The sequence below is a fragment of the Apiospora marii genome (genome assembly GCF_038362585.1).
Source record: "Apiospora marii strain CBS 49790 chromosome Unknown utg000005l_segment0_segment0, whole genome shotgun sequence".
NCBI lineage: Eukaryota > Fungi > Ascomycota > Sordariomycetes > Amphisphaeriales > Apiosporaceae > Apiospora > Apiospora marii.
Genome location: NW_027117377.1, coordinates 1,767,677 through 1,786,325, shown reverse-complemented (window position 1 = coordinate 1,786,325; position 18,649 = coordinate 1,767,677). Strand labels below are relative to the sequence as shown.

At 53.4% G+C, this 18,649-nt stretch overlaps 10 protein-coding genes across 10 annotated transcripts; 4 read left to right on the top strand and 6 right to left on the bottom strand.

Annotated features, from left to right (window-relative positions):
* Positions 1-301: 301 nt before the first annotated feature.
* On the top strand, positions 302-2,482 carry PG985_008451 (TPR-like protein; the record flags this gene model as incomplete). The annotated part of the gene is made up of 1 exon (XM_066828219.1): positions 302-2,482. The coding sequence occupies one exon, from the start codon at positions 302-304 to the stop codon at positions 2,480-2,482; it is 2,181 nt and encodes a 726-aa protein (XP_066683131.1).
* Positions 2,483-3,157: 675 nt separating this feature from the next.
* Positions 3,158-4,453, top strand: PG985_008450 (uncharacterized protein; the record flags this gene model as incomplete). The annotated part of the gene is made up of 1 exon (XM_066828218.1): positions 3,158-4,453. The coding sequence occupies one exon, from the start codon at positions 3,158-3,160 to the stop codon at positions 4,451-4,453; it is 1,296 nt and encodes a 431-aa protein (XP_066683130.1).
* A 459-nt stretch (positions 4,454-4,912) lies between these two features.
* Positions 4,913-5,779, bottom strand: PG985_008449 (uncharacterized protein; the record flags this gene model as incomplete). Its single annotated transcript, XM_066828217.1, has 1 exon — positions 4,913-5,779. One exon carries the CDS (start codon positions 5,777-5,779, stop codon positions 4,913-4,915), a length of 867 nt encoding a protein of 288 aa, XP_066683129.1.
* A 1,516-nt stretch (positions 5,780-7,295) lies between these two features.
* Positions 7,296-8,087, bottom strand: PG985_008448 (uncharacterized protein; the record flags this gene model as incomplete). The annotated part of the gene is made up of 1 exon (XM_066828216.1): positions 7,296-8,087. One exon carries the CDS (start codon positions 8,085-8,087, stop codon positions 7,296-7,298), a length of 792 nt encoding a protein of 263 aa, XP_066683128.1.
* Positions 8,088-9,116: 1,029 nt separating this feature from the next.
* Positions 9,117-10,732, bottom strand: PG985_008447 (uncharacterized protein; the record flags this gene model as incomplete). The annotated part of the gene is made up of 10 exons (XM_066828215.1): positions 9,117-9,230; positions 9,284-9,354; positions 9,417-9,554; positions 9,610-9,776; positions 9,828-10,003; positions 10,054-10,141; positions 10,200-10,275; positions 10,331-10,430; positions 10,488-10,569; positions 10,695-10,732. 10 exons carry the CDS (start codon positions 10,730-10,732, stop codon positions 9,117-9,119), a joined length of 1,050 nt encoding a protein of 349 aa, XP_066683127.1.
* Positions 10,733-13,591: 2,859 nt separating this feature from the next.
* Positions 13,592-14,293, bottom strand: PG985_008446 (40S ribosomal protein eS10; the record flags this gene model as incomplete). Its single annotated transcript, XM_066828214.1, has 3 exons — positions 13,592-13,646; positions 13,717-14,110; positions 14,239-14,293. 3 exons carry the CDS (start codon positions 14,291-14,293, stop codon positions 13,592-13,594), a joined length of 504 nt encoding a protein of 167 aa, XP_066683126.1.
* A 598-nt stretch (positions 14,294-14,891) lies between these two features.
* Positions 14,892-15,743, top strand: PG985_008445 (uncharacterized protein; the record flags this gene model as incomplete). Its single annotated transcript, XM_066828213.1, has 1 exon — positions 14,892-15,743. One exon carries the CDS (start codon positions 14,892-14,894, stop codon positions 15,741-15,743), a length of 852 nt encoding a protein of 283 aa, XP_066683125.1.
* A 211-nt stretch (positions 15,744-15,954) lies between these two features.
* PG985_008444 (uncharacterized protein) lies at positions 15,955-16,639 on the bottom strand (the record flags this gene model as incomplete). Its single annotated transcript, XM_066828212.1, has 4 exons — positions 15,955-16,004; positions 16,064-16,112; positions 16,176-16,288; positions 16,594-16,639. 4 exons carry the CDS (start codon positions 16,637-16,639, stop codon positions 15,955-15,957), a joined length of 258 nt encoding a protein of 85 aa, XP_066683124.1.
* A 504-nt stretch (positions 16,640-17,143) lies between these two features.
* Positions 17,144-17,681, top strand: PG985_008443 (uncharacterized protein; the record flags this gene model as incomplete). The annotated part of the gene is made up of 4 exons (XM_066828211.1): positions 17,144-17,203; positions 17,275-17,290; positions 17,424-17,486; positions 17,554-17,681. The coding sequence occupies 4 exons, from the start codon at positions 17,144-17,146 to the stop codon at positions 17,679-17,681; spliced, it is 267 nt and encodes an 88-aa protein (XP_066683123.1).
* A 229-nt stretch (positions 17,682-17,910) lies between these two features.
* Positions 17,911-18,437, bottom strand: PG985_008442 (RNA recognition domain-containing protein; the record flags this gene model as incomplete). The annotated part of the gene is made up of 2 exons (XM_066828210.1): positions 17,911-18,051; positions 18,117-18,437. 2 exons carry the CDS (start codon positions 18,435-18,437, stop codon positions 17,911-17,913), a joined length of 462 nt encoding a protein of 153 aa, XP_066683122.1.
* Between the last annotated feature and the right edge of the window lie 212 nt (positions 18,438-18,649).

Genomic DNA, 18,649 nt, shown 5'->3' with positions numbered 1-18,649 from the left:
TCAGTACAGGGCATCCAATCAATACAATGAAGCACCTTCGCGAGCGAAGTTTTCAGGGGCGTGACTCACAAATAGCTCGAATGAAGAACATCCTCTCACCTCGTGATACACAGCCAAGACTAGCGCTCTGGGGCGCTTCAGGTACCGGGTATGCCTCCGGTTGCCATTAAGACTTTTCTAGTCCATTCCTTCTAACGTAGTTTATAGGAAATCCAGTATCGCAGTCGAGTACTGCTTCCGTCTGATTGCATTGGAGAAGCACAGTGTATTCTGGATTCCTGCCGGAAGCGACGAGAGCATAATGTCAGCTTATGAGCAGATTGCGACTGAGGCTAAGCTACAGTTTAGCCCTCAAACTCCCTTGGACGAGATTTGTCAACTGGCGCGCAGATGGATGGAAGGTCCCGGGAGCTTCTCGTGGGTAATGGTTCTGGATGGTCTGGACAACCGCTTTTTGGAAAGTCGCAGGTTCCTACCTACCAAGCGAGGAGCAATCATCGTGACAACACGACAGCGTGAGGTCGTGGGGGATGTCGTCGATCCTAGCCAGGGAATTGAGGTCCCTAACTTGGCGGATGAAGAGGCCAAAGCCCTGGTGGAAAGTCGACTGGGCGATCGTGCTTCCGAAGCTGTGAGAGAGCAGGACGAACTCTTCCGCTTGTGCAATCTGCTTGAAAACCATCCACTGGCCTTGGTCCAGGCCGGGGACAAGATCCGCAACCTCAGTATCAGGGTCTCGGAGTTTTTGACACAATACATAGAGAATGATGAGCAGAGAGAAGAGTTCCTTCGTTATTCAGGTCGTTACACTTGGGACGATAGTGAAAGACCGTCATTGGCGGTCATGACTATGTGGTTCGTTACGATCAAAGACCTTGCAAAGTCAAACCCTTCAGCTTTGGACCTTTTGGACAAGATTGCTCTTCTCAGTGAGGAGTTCATCCCAAGAAATTTTCTTCAGGGCCAGCAGAAAGCAGTTCCTTTCATTGAAACCATGGCACCACTGATCAACTATTCTTTGGTGTTCAACATGGGATTCGAGGGCTACCGGATGCATCGTTTGGTCGCATATTTCCTCAGAAAGACCATGGAGTTGGACGAAACTCGATATATTGCCACAGTCACTGGGACTATTGACCACGTGGCCAGTGTATATCCAGGGGAAGACCGAGGATCCGAGGTTAGCCAGGTTTTGCCACACGCCTTGGCTATTTTTCGGCATTCCAGGAGCATGGGAATAATGCGTTTATCTGTCAAGGTCTTGGGCCGTCCATTGGCACTGTGTCTCTTGCATCTTGGCAGTCTTCGAGGAGCGAAAGAGCACATTGCTACGGCGCTGCAAGTCCATGATAATCTCGTTGCAACACCTGTTGATGACGATGCGGGGTTTCTGGAGGACGCGGCCCGTGTCTTCTGGCGGAATGATGACAACAAAAACATGCTTGACCGGATCTCGCAGGCAGCGCAAATATACGAAGGCTTTTACGGTCACTTCGACAACCGAACCCTCACAGCCACTCGGCGAAAGGCCATGGCTCTGAAAACATTTGGAAGGCAGCGAGAAGTGATCGAGATGCACAGAGATGATTTGGCAAAGATAGAGGACTCGCACCATAGAGATACCGAGCTTGCCTTCTCTACTATGAACTCTATCGGTAGTGCATACCAAGAGTTGGGGGAATGGAAAGACTCCGTTCATTGGCAACAACGCGCCCTTCATGGTTACCTCGGTCATCTTGGGAAGAGCCTCCAGGATGAGAAAGTAATTCAGGTGCAAATTGCATTGGCCCGAGCATATTCAAAGTCGGAGCGTTTCGGGGAAGCACATAGTCTTCTCCAGAGCTGCGAAGACGAAACTGTTCGGCAACGTGGTGCGGATCATATCGAGGTAGCCATGGTGTGGGAGGACATAGCCGAGGTATACCTGGACGAGAAGCGCTATGACAAGGCTATTGATAAATATCATGAAGCTTTGGCTGGATACGAGAGGGCAAACGCGTTCCCTGGGAAGATCATGAGCAATCTTGGAGAGGCCTATAAGCGAGGGGGTCGCTTCATCGAAAGTGAGAGGTACTTCAAAAGAAGCCTCACGCAAAAAGAGGAGAAATACGGCAAAGAACATCGGAGCACCCTCATCAGCCTTCGAAACCTAGGCGACCTGTACGAGACTAAAGATGAGTTGACCCAGGCTCTGCATTGGTACAGGCAGGCTCTTGCTAGAAGCAAGAAGCTCGGGGGACCAACGGGAGGGGCCGAGTGTGCCTGGGCCAGTCATCTCATCTCCAGGGTGCTACTGAAACAGAACAGATATGCAGATGCATTGAGATCCTGTCAGCAGTCACTGGATGGGTTCAAGGAGCTCTATGAAGACAGGTGCGAAGAGTACGAAAAGTACAAGCAGTGTGCGAAGTTATATCAAAGCATTCTCGGGGGCCTAGAAAAGGAATCAGATGAGGAGGCAGAGCTGAGGCCCCTTATTTGATGCCTTGACCGCAGACCGCACAAAGTATACCTAATCAGAAATGAGATCCGTATATAGGTCATGAAATGTGGGTGAAACAATCGGCTGAGCTTAGGAGGGTTGATTCCCTCGTATTCGGATAGGCTTGTTCATAGACATCTCGTGGCAAGTGACCATGTGTGACCTCGAACGGGGACATTCCCAGTCTCTCCAGGTATCTGGCGTTGACCGCTCGCAGTGCCTTTGGTGTTTCCTCGTCCCAGTTCGTCGGCAGAGGTTCATCAGGCCTTTGTCCTCGTCCAACCAGCTTGCTGAGCACGTCCTGAGATATCTTGTTGAATACTTCGACCAGTCCCACGCTTTTATGGGACGTTGCTGGGCCATTCAGCGGATGTATGCCCAGCTCCATCAAGCCTTCGCAGTATTTCGAGCTTACGAAACTGGTTAGTAAAAGCTTGAAATCGATATTTGAGTTAGCAAGAAAACGGGTCAAGAAAAAAGCTTACGTTTCTTTTTCTCATGCTTAAACCTTTTACTCCCAGAAGTCCGTAAATAACAGAACTAGTCCTTTCATCGTAACCTCCAAAGTTGTTGTCCGGAACAAGACCGACCAACGTAGGGGGAGTTGTCGTAGTACACCGTCATCATCACTCCCTAACCCAATTGCGCGCGCCAGTATAAGTCGCGACCAGCGCAATGGCCGTCGAGCGCACGTTTCTCGAACACACGTTTCCCCCGGAAATTTGGGAGTTCATCTGCGCCGAGCTCGCCGAGCAGAAACAACCGAGCCCTCCGTGGTCGGCCTCGGTGACTTCCATTACTCTTCCAGCACGGGACGCCTTGCGAGCACTCGGCAAATCCTCCAAGATGCTCCGGTGCATAGCCCAGCCCCTGTTGCTGCAATACTACAACACTGAGGACGAGGTCGAGGGGCTCGGCAGCTTCTGCCGAAACATCCTGGCCAAGCCGCAGCTGGCCTCGCTGGTCCGCGGCCTCGAAGTGGCGTCCTGTCCCTTGTACGCGGTGGACCCCGAAATTCTGTACGAGGTTGCCAGTCGCTTCCGTTTCAGTCCGGGCGTCTTCGATATCTCCAGGCCTCCTAGCACGCCCACATCATGGAAAACACTAGGGGAGCCCGGTAGAAAGATTGTCACCGATTTGTCCCTGCTGGCCAACTTGGTGCCGCGCTTCCTCCCCAACCTGAAGTGCCTGCAGGTCCGGCTGGGCACCCACCGGGACACCCGCCTGTTCCTCCACGCCTTCGGGAAACTGCGCCGCCTCAAGCCCTTGGAGTCCGTCACCACGCTGGTGCTCTCCTCGGAGACCGACCTGTTCGGCGCGCCCGACGGCTGCATGCTGACGGATCACGAACCCCTGTTCAGCGCGCTGCCCAATCTCCAGACGCTGTCGCTGTGGAACTTCAAACGGCTATCGCACGCGGACAACTTATACGGGCCCTATGCTGCCGTGCAGGCGTGGCGGGATCCGACAGATGACGTGGGCCAGTGGCTGCCCCCGGGTCTGCGGTCGCTTCATATGCAGAACTGCGTCCTCAGCAACCACGCCGTGAAGGCGCTCCTCCTCAACTGCCGCGCCCTGGAACACCTCTTGTACGCCCCCGAGGACGCGTCATCTCACCACATCGTCTCCCGCCAGGCGGTCGCGTACTTTGAGATCGTCCAGCTGTTGCGCGCGGCGGCGGGAAGTACCATACGATACCTGGACCTTGACATTGGGGGTTTCAAGCGCCGAACCTATCGCCATATGCTGGATTCGGACCTGGCCGCCATGTGGAAGGACATTCACAGGCTCCCACATATCGAGCGCGTCACCGTCGATGGAGATGTATACCAATGCAAGGAGAAAACCCCCCAGGAGGACGAGGACACTTACTCTTCGCCCTCGGATTGGATCTTGGTTAAGGCTTCGGGTTATGTGGGCGAAAGAGCGCGGCACTTCCAACTCGCACTCGATCAAGCTAGTGGGTTCTGATCAGGCGGTCCACAGAGTAATTTGGTTAGAGGGGATGGCTACATCCCATGGTACGGCAAGATCACAGGGCAGAACCAATCTTTGAGGTGTATGATGTTGTGATACAATGCGTACCTTTACCCTATCGTGCCGAATGTATAATCCGTTTATATTATCATATGCCTATGCTAGTACAAGGTCGGATGTTATTGCTTGTATGCATAGCATACTAAGTTTCATGTACTTGAGTGGAGGCCATTTCCGTAGTTATCTATTCGTACATTTCATGTAACACATAACAGCGTTCCCGCACCATACGCCTCTCGGCCGTACAGCGTATCCTTGCTCACAGCCTCTTCATCCCCTCTCTCCCTGTCCCCGGTCACCAAGCCCTTTCCATGCCGTCATGCATCGACGTAATGGCATACGGGTTATCGATGGTAGTCTCTCAGCTCTTCACCCAACCAGGCGAGTCTCTCGCTATTGGATGCTCTTGTCGTCCTCCCTCGCTTGGACTCTCCTCTCGACGGACCAAACAAGGCCGAAAAAGGGCAACGAGACCATCAGCCCCGTCGCACAGAGCGTCACCGACCTGAGCGGCCTGAAATCCCCGCGTGACCTCATCTCGCTGAGCAGCCCAAGATAAATACGACGCTTATGCTCGGGGTAATCGCGGTTGCGTACGTAGTTCTCGATCGCCTCCACAGATTGAAGTCGCGGCCATTGGGACATCACGAAGATTGTCAGGCCCGCCGCCCCAAAGCACGGCATGTAGCCCCACGAAGCGATGGAATCCTCTATCTTGTGGAGCGTGGGCTTCTGTGCCTCGTGGCCTTGGACCCGCGCCGGCGGTGGGGGGATTGCATCCCTCGTCGGAATTCGGGTAGGTGGCGACAGAGGTTGCAGCGGTGGCTCCGGGGAGGGGTTCCCGAAAGAATCACAGGTAATACGATCGACTCCAGCCGTTCGCGCGTGTGAGTTTTGTTCCTGGTGGTCGTTCCACTTACGGAGGGCTCTCTTGCTGGAGCGGGCGTAGAGGATGAAGGGGGTGTGCAGCAAGAAAGTCATCGTCAGCATCGAGGCGTACCGCGGCAAACGGGTTCGTGATATCCACTTGGCGCTTCGCTCTACGACTTGTCTCTGCTCTGCGTTTAGCTTGAACTCAAAAAACACACGTCGAATCGTTTGTTCCCCATCTTCCTGAAGCAATTTCTCGCCCGGTAGTGGGATCCTTCCCAAACAATAATCAGAGACGCCAGCCGAGAGTACGAATGGGTACGGCCCAATCCAGCCGAATGCCTTTGATATGACGCCTGGTTCTTGGGGGCTGCCCTGAGAACTAGTCATGTTGAGGTGGTGGCAAAGCGTTGGCTGATATCGTGTGGATATTGCTGCTGGTTGTCATCGAGGGGAAAGCAGCAGCGCGGAAAGCAAAGTTGGCGTGGCGGGGTGAATGCTATGGCCTGTTTCACGGAGAGTTTGGGGTCGGGCAGAACACCATAAGGCTCCTTCCTGGCACCTGGTTTTTAATTGCTTTTTGTTTTTGTTTCCAAAAGGCCGGGAGATAAAATGCGCCATGAAATTTCCTGAAATGTGCTAGTGCTGCAACATCACAGAGCTGGGTACCACCCCAGCAAACACATCGACAAGGCTCTGGATAGAACAGCCCGTTCTAAACACCGCGGTCCTCGTCAATACCCCCATGGCTCTGCTGGCTGCCGGGATGGATGCCTAATTGTATGAGTATGTCAAGCAGCCTCCTCCAACATTGCCAGAAACTAGTTCACAGTTATTGTGCTTGGCTTCGTTCGAGCGAGTTGAACAGGGATGTACGCCAGCCATCAGCCTATCATGATACATAGCCGATTGGCAAGCCATGGATGAATCTATGTCACACGTGAAACAGTTGCTTTAGGATGGTAAGTGGCCAGTCACATAGTCTGGCGGTCTGATTGACAGCACCTCCTCGTAATAGCTACCACACGACCAGGAACGTCGCCCGTTTGCTCCCTCGCTGAAAGCCTCATTTCCTTTCTTTTTCCTTCGCAGCCTTTCTCGCCGCCTTAGCCACAGCCAACAGCGGCGAAAGGATCAGCAGACCGAAGGCCAGCCGCAGCACTATTGGACGTCGTCCAGTCCGTTCGAAGACCGGCTCGGGGTGAAACATCGCGTACGCTACACTAAGGGGCAGCAGGTGGGAAGACACGAATCCCGGGGGCGGGGGCAGCGGAGAGCGATCCATTGTCGTAGCTGTGTGGCAGCGGTCAACGGCGGAGGAGTTATAAAGGGTTTACTCGGGTGAAGTGATATGCTTCTTCTTTGTCGGGTTCGGCGGTGTGCTCTGGAGCCGGGCTTGATTCATGCGCCTCTCCGGGATGCGTGAAGCCCGTCGCCGTGTATTGTGGTCTTAATGTTCGTAGTTACTTTTTGGTGGTTGCCAGTTATTCCAGTACTTGATTGAGGAGGTTCGTTCGTCGAAACCGAGACGGTGAAGGAGGGCTTTTTCCACGGCCTAGGCTCCAGAACCAAGGACAAAATAGATATGGCTCAAGTTTCCTCAAGTAGCCTTGGAATGGTGTGAATCCCGGTGGATTACTTCATGAGAAAGATCGTGATGAGACTTGAGCGCCGTGATGTTAAAAGGGTTATCCAGTGTCTTCGAGGAGTGCAATAATAAGATAAAATGGGAAGAAGGCTGTGTTGTGCGATGGGGAAGGCCGACAGACAACCCCTAAAGCGCCACGAAGCCTCGAACTGTGCTAGTGCCGCAAATCTTTCGATTGGCCTGCAGCATGGCATCGTCAAGTCAAGCCCGCGCATAAATAGGTATCCTTCAGCATACTAAGAGCTTCTATGATCATTATCAGTGCTGGATACTACTAGTCTCTTCTTGCCCCTCCGATCTATATCTCTCCATAGCCTCATCCTTCCTGCCCCTGACCTTCACCCTTGTCCACCAGACAAAGACAAAGAGTGGCCACATACGGGAAAGGCACGTAACATACATGCCGCGCGGGTAGGTAAACCGGCCGTCCGCCTTGATAAAATCCGCACGTAGATGCCTCGGGATCTCTCGCCGAAGGTACTCGTTGAACTCCCGCCACGCCGGGGACTGAAACCGGCGGCCCAAAACGGGCGAGAGCGGCCACACGGTGAACCCCGCCGCGGCGTACAGGACCGGATACCCCCACGCCGCGATCTTCTCGTCCACCCGCCGGCCAAGGCTCGGCGGCTTCTTGTCGCGGTACCAGGCACGCTCGACCTCGGGCGGCACCCGCCAGTCCACCGTCATGTACGTGTCCCACTCGCGGACCCGGGTCGCGCTGTGGGCGGCGTACATGATGAAAGGGCCGAGGTACGCGAAGGGGGCCGTGAAGCACCAGATCCTGCGCGCCACCGGGCCCGGTCGTGGCAGGTTCCACACGACTCTGCGCCAGACTTTCGGGCGCCAGTCGTGGGCTCTCCCCTTGGCCCGCTTGTTGTCGAGGAAGATGCCTTCGTACCTCATCTCCCTAAAGTCCTCGGCGAACACGGCTTTCATGAAGCCCCAGGCTATCGCCGCGAGCCCTAGCCGCTTGGCCCCAATCGAGTCGAAAAAACGGTGGGTTTTCGATGGTTCCTGCGGCTTCTCTATCACGACGGACCGGTAATCCATGTTGGTGCTGCTGCTAATGGCGCAACTCGGAATCTTTGAGATAGCAACGATAGCCGTGAATGTGAGCTAGATGAACGGGCATCCAATTGATGGATTTGTTGTTCCAATGAATGAGAAACGGACAGAACATCTTCGGAGGTGTGAAACGCGTGGCTTGTGAGGAGAGAGCCAGCCGGCTGCTCCCATTGGGTGCCACCGCCCTGGATCGAGAACATGACGATCGAAATGCAACCACGTGACATCTCAGCATCTAGATGCCAGGAATGCGCTCGGCACAAGTCATTTAGCCCTGTGCGAGGTAAATTATAGTATCCTCAAATGCGTATGAACTCATGAAACAGGTATTAGATAATAAGAATCGTTCAGTCGTGGGCAGGAGTGGAAGAGCGTGTGGACGTTTTCGCTCCCCAAAGCGTTTCTCTTCAGCCTGGTGTTGTTGAATTAACACCTGCGGTCGAAATTAGGTTTGAGTACTCTGGACTGAGTCGCCAAAAGTACGCTTGGACTCTAGGGACCTACTGCAGGTTTCCAGAATGAGACAAGGGCATCAATGGTGAATACAGGTAGGTGGTCGATCCGCTCGAACAGGAGCGGGAGCAATCTGGGGAGATCGCCGGGCGCGCCAATCTGCACGATGCGAATCCGGTCCCGCAATTAGAGCAACGGGATGTCAACAGTCTCCATGCCTTCATGGTGGAGTTCGACGGAGTCGATGTTCTCCAGAGACGGATTAATGGCTTGAAGTCGGCATTGGTTCCACAGGTATGTCAAGAGGAGAGGGGGCTAACCCCTGTACAGAACGGAACTCCAACCTCCAAGCACCTTGAGGGCACATGTGGGGTACAATTATGATGTAGATTGGTAGTACTGGCTAATTATATAGCTAACATAGGTAGGGAGACTCTGGCAGTCAAATCGCTGTTCCTTCCACCTTTATGTCTACACGTGGTATGGGCTGCCATCCACTGCGTTCCGTCTAAAAGGTCTAACCGTCTAGACTTGCTTCGCCGATCTAGCAAGAGGCAATATCTAATCGAAGACGATACAAGCCTTGATGGCAGACTTGTTGCGGATGCTCTCGAGGGCCTCACCCCACTGCTCCAGCTTGAAGGTCTTGTTGACGATGCCGGCGGTCTTGACCTTCTATAGAAGAGGTTAGTCTGCAAAACATCAATCACGAGAGTATTGGTACTTACGCCACTGTCAAGGTAGTCAACGGTCGAGGGGAACATGAAGGTCTCGGAGAAAGAGCCGATGATGGTGATTTCTGGAAATGATTAGTGGGAATTCGCTCATTTGGAACCCAACGGATGGATGCCAGCGACTTACCATCACCGAAGATCTTGGAGGGAGCCCAGGTGACGCGGGCGGAGTCGGGGTAGACACCGTAGCACACGAGCTTTCCTCCGCGGCGGACGTAGTTGATGGAGTCCTCCAGGACCTTGGAGCTACCCGATGCCTCGACAACTACATATGCTGTCAGTCTGATGGTTCAAGCGCGTACGACATTTCCCCAACTTACCGATGTCGAATCCATAGGGGTTGTCCTTCTTGATCTGCTCCCACTGGGGAGTGGCGTCCTTCCGGGACAGAGCGACGTACTTGTCGGCAGCCTCGAGGCTCTTGGCCAGCTCCATCTTGGAGCCCTCCGGGGCGGCGATGGTCAGTTGAGAGACGCCAGCGTTCTTCCTGTGTTGGTGTCAGTATGCGCGCAGGGCCGGTGCGCACCAGGAGACTTACAGGAACTGGGCCATCATGAGACCGGTAGGACCGGCTCCGATCAGAAGAGCGTGAGAGCCAGCCTTAGGGGCAATCTTCTCCAGACCGTGCATGGCACACGAAGCGGGCTCGATCAGGGTGGCATCGACATCGGAAAGGTTCTTGATCTGGAAGAGCTTTCCCTGGGGGTAGGAGCACTGGGACGGGTAAGCCTTTCATCCAGGAGTAGTGAACAAAGGCAACTAACGTATTCGGCGAAACCACCGTCCAGACCCACAACACCGTGGGCCTTGAAGTCCTCGCAGAGAAGAGCGTTGCCTCGGCGGCAGTAGAAGCTTCGCAAAACGTTAATCAATGTCCAATCGCTTGGTACTTAGGATTGGGGGTACTAACCAGTGGCCGCAGAGCTCCGAGTTGTCAGCAGCGACACGGTCGCCAATCTGGAAGGACTTGACGTCGTCGGCCATGGCTATGCCCTTTATCAGCTGGGCTTCTTCTTCACACCGGATGGATTCATATCTTACCGACAACCTCACCAATGGTCTCGTGACCAGGGATGAGAGGGAAAGTGGCGATGAACTCGCCCTCGTGGATGTGAAGATCGGTACCACAGACACCGCAGGCCTGGGGGTCATGTTATTACGCCGCCCTTTGGCATATCGGGATGTGGTCACGACTTACCTTGACCTTGATGAGGACATCGCCAGCACGGAGGGTGGGCAGGGGCACCTGGACGATGCTCCAGTCTTCCGGCTTCTCATATCTATACGAGACGGCTATGTTAACATACCGAAAGCATATACTGGCGGTGGCATGGACACGCAGAAACCAATTGTTCAGGAGCATAAACGCCAAAATCCGAACACGCGATTGGCGCCGGAGACATACCTGAGAGCCTTCATGGTCTTGGGGAGTTCGGGCGCCATCTTGAAAGAGGAATGTGAACAACAAGAAGCGGGGTATCCGAGAAGAAGAAGTTCGACGAAGATCAAGCGAAAGATCAACAAGAAAGGGGTTAATGGGGCGGCAGCAAAACACAGACGAGCAGATCTATCTGATGCGAAATATATCAAGAGGGAAAGAATAGGACGAGCAAGAGTTCAATGTTGGCTATCCACTAGGTATTTATCAAAGGGAGGGATGAGCATGAGTGGTATCGGAGACAGGAAAAAATGCTAATTAATAGCGAGGGCTTCAGACCTCACTCAAGCTTCTCTTCTGGTCTCCAGTCTCCTCCTGCTCCAGACCCAAGGGAGCTACAAACCTTTTCGCAGCATCCCGCGCTCGGCACCTTTCCATCTGGCGTTCGGAAGGGGGGTAAGCAACATGTACAGTATCTGCCTACGCTGCATGTTGGACAGCCTAGCGCCGGCCTGAACGCTGCGAGTTCTCATAGGTTACCTGAGGCAAGTAAGTAAGGTACATAAGGCAGGGGGCGCTGTCATGTCATTGCTAGCAGCGCGCCAGCCGGAACGCAGCCATTCATTCGCCAATACCTAGTCGCATCCATGGCCCAGGGAAGAGCATACAGTAGCGCGGGGGGTTTGCCAGCAAGCACGAGAGAGACGGATGGACATGGATGGAAAAGCTTTAGCTCTAACCAAAAAACCAGGACTGCTTGCTGCGCGTGATGAACGAGGCATTGTGTCCATTCGAAGCGTGTGGGAAAGAGGGGCAGGGAGCAAGTCGTCCTCCAAATCCCCCGCTGTGGGACCCCAGACAGCCCAGAGTCCAGGCCAGAGAAAAAGTCCCAACCCCACCTTCAGCTAAAAAGTGTCAGTGGCTCTGGTTCTTGTCGGCCAGCACGCGTCATAGTGCATTCTCTAACCCAGGCTAGTGTGTTATCGTGAACAAAGGTTATTGACCCAGTCCTGGTAAAAGTGGAATAAAAGTTACCAAGATAGCAACACGTTTCCGAACTTTCTGATGGCTTTCCACAGATGCTTCGGGAATCTCGCGGTGTGTCCAGAGAGTCAGGCTGGGGATCCAGCAGGGAGGGGCTCTAGACTACACTTACACAGATTTAGCATTTCTTCCAGTAAGCTTAACATCGAGGGTTTTGGCTGCAATCACCCAACGTGAGCACCAACCCATGCATACTCTCGGTATCCCCTTGATTGCCAAATACCGCAATAGTTGTGGGGTGATTCTATACTCCAACTTCTGTTGTTACCTGCGCGCGTCACAAGTCCTCGACGGCGTGAACTCTCACCATCCGAGCATATCTGATATTCTGATTTGACCGGGAGCTGTGCCCACTTCTATTGCGGTGTTTGGCAATCAAGGGGATATCCCTCGCCATCACGCGCGTTAGTGGAACACATCCGAGTCCTGGTCCTACACCAGATATATTATTGCTGCATATTCCAAAACGAAGGTCGCCAACAATCTTAGGTAAGAATGGAACGACCTGATCTTGCTAACCAGGCAATTAATTGAATTACATGCTGCAATTGAGCGGTCATATATCAGAGCCAAACCCCCTCAATTAGGGGCTCCATGGGCATTGCATGCATCCGAGAGCCCTCCGTTCCATCGACACTATAGACATGACCAATTGATACGCAGATTCCCGCTACTCGCTGTGTGGGTTCGGTCTGGCAGGCCTGTCAGTTTGTTGAGACCAGTGGGATGTCACGGGATGGAGCTGTACACCGACGCTGGTGCGGGATGGGGTGTGTGGGATGCTGATGGCCATCAAAAGTAGGACTGAATAGAACCGCAAAGTTCACCATTGGCTTCCTCGCTCTTTATTTTTACCTGGATAGATAGATTCCATCACCCCGGGATAGCCAGAAACATTGCAAGTTTCTTTCTTTCTTTCTATATATCTCTGAACGCACCGTGAAGAAAGCTCGGGAGCTTCATTGAAGGCGTTGAGACTTAGTATAGCTGCCTTCGTGTAGATTCGTAGATGGGGGCGTCTATACGTCTGCGGGGGCGCATCGCACCAGGTCATGCGATATTCTTATTCTCATCGTCTCACACCGCGCTGCAACATGACTGCATCCGGATGGGATACGGCATGTGTCTACGTAGGGGTAGGCAATTGCAGGCATTGGTTCTTACACAGATTCATCTTGATGATTAAGTAATCTTGACTGGGATTTTGGTGGGCTTCCTACTCCACACTGAAATGCGATAGAGCATGGGTGCAAATGACAGCATGTCGAGACGTGAGCAGACCGATAACTCATCCAGTACTCAATTGACCTTCAAAAATTGCAAGATAACCAGTGTTCAAGGGACACCAATGCTGAGGCGAATTGCGACATAGACCTCTAACGTCAACAGAACATGGCGTACGCAACCGACAGGCGTTGATTTCAGCGTTGTCTTATTCAGAAACATGCAAGCAATGAGGCCTTGAACTGAGACGATGAGGTTTGCATTTATTGCATTTCATTCCGATTAGGTTCTACATGACTGCAATGAACCCAGGTACCCCAGAACCGCTCTGTCTCAGCAGCTATTGCTGATCGGCGATCACGATATTATGGCAGGCGATCGAAGTGTTCACAAATGCTTCATTGACAAAGCTGATTCTTTATGCGGCAAAATCATGACCCTGATCGTAGACCTTTTTAACCGAAGGCGTTCATGGTTCCTCAATAACTCCACCAGTGCAACCGAGATATTTTTCCCCACGAGCTTCTGAAACGCAAAGAGAAGCGCGACCGTGCAGCATCCCCCTAAAACCCTAGAGTACACCATGTCGTCGTCGTTCATGCGGTCAAATGCGTCGATGGAACTTTCATGATGAAGATGTTGGTTGGACGAATCCCTTACGAGGGGGGGGCCTCGCCACCACGGCCACGGCCACGGCCGAATCCACCACGGCTAGAGGTTAGATGTTAGCAATTGCCTTCCTCGTGCATCGTCTTGCAATCCAATGGCGGGGTGTCCTTACAATTGAGGGTTGAATTCACCAGGAGCTCCACCCTCCTTGCCCTCACCAGCATCACGGCGGCGGTAGCCACCCTCACGGTCACCACGGTCACCACCACGGCCACGGCCGAAAGGACGGCGCTCGCGCTCACCCTCGCCCATCATGCCCCGGGGAGGAGCGTGAGATCGCTGCTGCTTGATGTGGGTGGCGGGGACGATCTCGGCGGGCAGGTGCAGCCACTCGCGGAGGTAGTCGAGACCCTCAGGCAGGAGGGTGTAGTAGTAGTATTGCCATGAGAACTGAGTCTTGACGTAGCCGCGCGAGGTCAAGGACTGCATGGCCTTGATCACGTAGAGGTTGCGGGTGCCGATTTCCTCATTTTGGATCTCGTACTTCTTGGGGGCAACGGCGACACCTGTTCAAAAATATCCCAAGTCAGTCCAACTGCATCTAAGAAACCCAGTATCGCGGGCACAATAATTTCGAGGTTTTGGGCGGCATGGCGATTTTTTGCGATATTCGGAATTTGGGGATGGCGCTTACCCTCACGGAAGAGGTACTCGTGGATCTTCTTGCGGTCCTCCTTGGGGATAAGCATCTTGGCGGTATTGTCTGGTGTTCAAGATGAATCTTTGGTGGTGTGGGTGTCGGGGTCGTGATGTTGTCGACTGGAAAAGTCACGACTGTTTTTCACAAATTAGGGAACTTGCGTGTGGGAGGAGCAAAATGTATTTGGGGCTCAAACTTGTGCTTATCGAAAAAAGCTCAGACCAGGCAGGGTGGCTTGCAAAGGTGGGGTTACTTTTGTGGCCAGTAAGTGTGGCTAGTGGGAAACTTGAGCCATTGGCAGCTTGCGCCACAGAGAATGACCCAGCCACTCGCTGTAGCAATCTTATCTCCATCTGGGTTAATGGTAAGACTGGTACGACCGACGCAAGCAGGTCCAAACCAACAGCCAAAACGACTAGGAGATTGTTTTTATGAAGAGAATACCTCGTTTCGGAGACACATAAAGGAGGCTTTTCTTGTTCCTACTTATAAACTGTGGCCCGAAACTGCGCGTTTTGCTGTGCAGCAGTTGATAAACCTGCATTCCAGCCGCTGCGAGAAACCCGCCTCTAGGCCCTTCATCGCCTTGACAACAACTACAAATCAACATCATCATCTCCGCCACCGTCAACCCAATATCCTTCAAGATGGCTTCAAATTCTAATATCAACGTCCTCGTGTCGACGATCCCCGGTCTCGGATCGAAGACTTTATCTCTGCGCATACCACGCGACGAGACCGTTGCCGACCTCTATGAGCAAATCGACGAGCGCCTTACAGTCGATGCCTGCAAACGCCTCATCGTCACCACCCAGTCCAACAAGCAATTATCCTACGGAGACGTCAAGCTCGCCTCTTTACTCCCCCAAGATGAGGACTTCTTGACGCTGCGGCTATCCGCGCCGCTGTGCGGTGGCAAGGGAGGTTTCGGATCGCAGCTGCGAGCGGCCGGTGGTCGCATGTCGTCCAAGCGTAAGAAGACAGGGCGGGAGAACGACTCGAGCAGGAACCTGGACGGCCGCCGGCTGCGCACGGTTAACGAGGCCAAGGCGCTCGCGGAGTACCTGGCTATCAAGCCGGAGATGGAGCAAAAGGAGCGGGAGAAGCGGATGGAGAGGTGGCAAAAGATCGTAGACGCCGCCGAGGAGAAAGAGTACGAGATCAAGCACAGCAACAAGGGCCGGCTCGATGGCAAGTGGGTCGAAGACAAAGAGGAGGCCGCCGAGAGGACACGAGAGGCCGTTCTGGCCGCTATGAAGAAGGGCACATACCAAGACAACCTTGCGACATCACATGGATCTACGTCGACGGAAGCCGGTGACGTGGAAGACTCGTCTGAACAGTCTTCGGGGGAGGAAGTGGCTGAAGCCTCCTCTAGTGGCTCGAAGTCTACAACGCCACCCACAACAGCAGACAAAGGCAAGAAGCCTGTTCACCGGGCCTTCGCTGGTTTTGAGGAGGATGATGAGTTCATGAGCTCTAGCGAGGACGAGGCGTGATATACCAAACGCGCATCTGGAAATAATGACTGTACGATTTGCAATTATTTGAGAGGCTCAGGCAGGGAGGCAGGTGTGGATTGGTGACGCAACGAAATGTTTATGTGCATTTAGTTTGACCAGAGACGTCTAATACTACTACATTGATACCCCCACTGCTACAATCTAATGCTTGTCCAGCCATTGCTTCCCGTAAGATCGACTTGTAGATCTAAACGTCCAGCTTAGCAGGGAAGTTACCAGACTCGCGCTGCTCGTCCCCTGTGATATGCATGTTAGTATTGCCAAGAAGACCCAGTAATGCATGTGTTGTATCTTACATCGCTGGTACCAGCCGCTGGGGCACAGAGATCGGTAGGCAAGGAAGAACTGATATCTCGTTAGAACAAGGGTTTCGCCTCGATGTATATAGCGTATCGATCATGTTCGTACCTGGCGGCAGGGCTTGAAGTCCTCGCCCTTGGCGTTGATGCACTTGTGGTAATCAACGTAGTTTTGCCAGCAGTGCTTGGTCTGGTTGACGTTGGGGAAACGGGCGTCGACACCTAATATCATTGCATCAGCAACTGCTAAAATTCGTCATGATGTCGCGGGCCGGTCGGTCGATTGGCCATCTTTCGTATATCCTGGCCACCAAGCTTCCTCCATGTCGATATCGTCTTTCATATCGCGGCAGTATATCGTTCCACAGACGTGCATTGAGGCGAGGAGTAACCGTGACATTGGGTTGGTCGGCCGGGAGTGGTGGTGGAGCGGGACAGTGGGAGATTCTTACCAGCTGCGGTCCGAGTTAGCAAAGACCATGAATTGTGAGGGCTTTAGCCGCGGCACTGTCGGGGGGAAGACTCACCAGTGACGAACTTGAAGGGCTTGGTCTCGCGCTCGTCGTCGGACATTTTGGAGGTTTCTGAGCGATTCGGAAGGGTTGAAGTGGTCGGGGGTGCTCAATGGCAGAGATTGGTCGAGAGGGTGGTGATGTAGTTCAATTGACGGCTTTCTCTCTCGGTCGGAAGTGTAAGGTAGCTCTGTCTGTCGCTCCCCAGAAATTGCCAATGGAGGAATCGAACGATTGGCCGAAGTTTCTGCCTCAGGCCGCCCGTTTCCGACCATTCATTACCACTGCCTTGCTTCCAATAGGCTTAGGCACCGGAAGCACGGGCCTCCTTTTACCCCGTGGCGTCCTCGCTCTGGTGGAAGCTCCTTTGCAGCTGGCTGGCTGGCCTGGAACTGGGCATGTGGTGGGAGTGGTAGCCGAGCAATTGGGAAGGGTGGTGCCATTTCTCCAGACTGCTGCGAAAAAGAACCACTTCCAGTTCGCAATCCGAAACAGCTTCCTATCCAGCAAGACCCCAACGATCTCACGCCCAAGATCCAATCTCCCCTCCAGACCATCGCCCACGATGTATCCTACTTCCGCTCTCCGAATGATGCCCACGAGACGCATGATGCGTGCTCCTCCCGTAAGCAGAATCCCGAAGAACCGGTGCCTTCATGACGTAGCAATCGCTAACGAACACTTCGCAAAATTCAGGCCGAAGATCAGGCCGGTACGTTCTCATCCCCAGACAATTGCGGAAACAGTCAATCCGATTTCCTCAGCGATCATACGATACTATATTTGCACTCGAAGTGAACTAGCAACCTTGGAGAAGAAGCCTGACCAATTGACTCCGATCGCAGGCCACACTGTCTCCCAGCGTCTCCGCAAGCTCAGGAAGATTCCCGCTGAGCTGATTCCCCTCGGTACGCCCATCCCCTAATCCCACGCAGCATCAATCGGACTCGCAATACTCATAACTCTCAACTACAGGTGTCGTCGTCGGATTCGCCGTCTTCGCTGCCGGCTACTCCAGCTTCCGCAAGTTCACCGTCGACAAGAACCTGCGTCTCGCCCGCCAAAACCGCGCGGCTGAGGCCGAGCACGAGGAGCACCACTAAGCGCGAATTAGATCAACGAGCATTTGGTTTACGGCTTTCGTTTGTCGCAAAGCGAGGATAGGGGCATTGTACATATAGCTCAAGCAGAACGAAGCTAGTCGCGGGAAGAAGAATCAAGAAACGGGAGAGATATTATCATTTTTTGCCTGTCGCCTCAATTTCATTCCTCGTCCAACGCCAGCGCTATGCGAATATAACAAATTGCAAAAGGGTTGTGTCAAGTTCCCATCTATTCCGGCTTGGGTCCGGCAACGTCAAGCCCCTCGAGGCCTTGCATGGGGTCTTCTGGACGATCATCTATAGCCCCCTTCGCACCGTCTGCGGCGGCCCTGTCATCCTCATCCACCGCATGCTCGGCAAGCCAGCCCTCCTATAGAACTGGGTTAGATATATCGTATGGAAATCAGTAGTAACGTAGAAAGAGAAAAAGCATACCTGCTGCCAGAGTGCAGTCTTGCTGCCCAGGCCCTCCTCGGCGCTCTTTGGTGCCTTGGCCGCCGACACCTTTAAAATCTTGCCGAAGAATTCCGACTGATCCATGTTGTCCATGGCTTCCTTGGCATCGTCGGCGTCCTCATACTCGATGTACGCGAAGCCGCGGTGAGGCTCTGTTGCGTCGGGCTTATCATTTTTGGGTAATGAGATATCCGCGATTTCGCCAAATGGGATGAAGGCGTCGTGCAAATTGGATTGGTCGACCATGCCGGCCAAGCCGCCGACATAGACTGTCGCCTTCCAGCGTGCCGAATCTGTCATCTTGATATGAGTGCTGGCGTGCGAATAGGGGCAAATGTGTTGTTCTTGAGGCAGCTTTTATATTCGCAGCGCGCTTGAGCTTTTGACAGCCTTCCACAAATTGCAAGCAACTGACGAGTGGGGTGGGCTTTAGTTTTACACAGCCAACGGTGGGGGTTGTGTTAGGCCACCACTTACGGTGGGTGGGTTATTCCAAGTCATGAAGGCTTCTG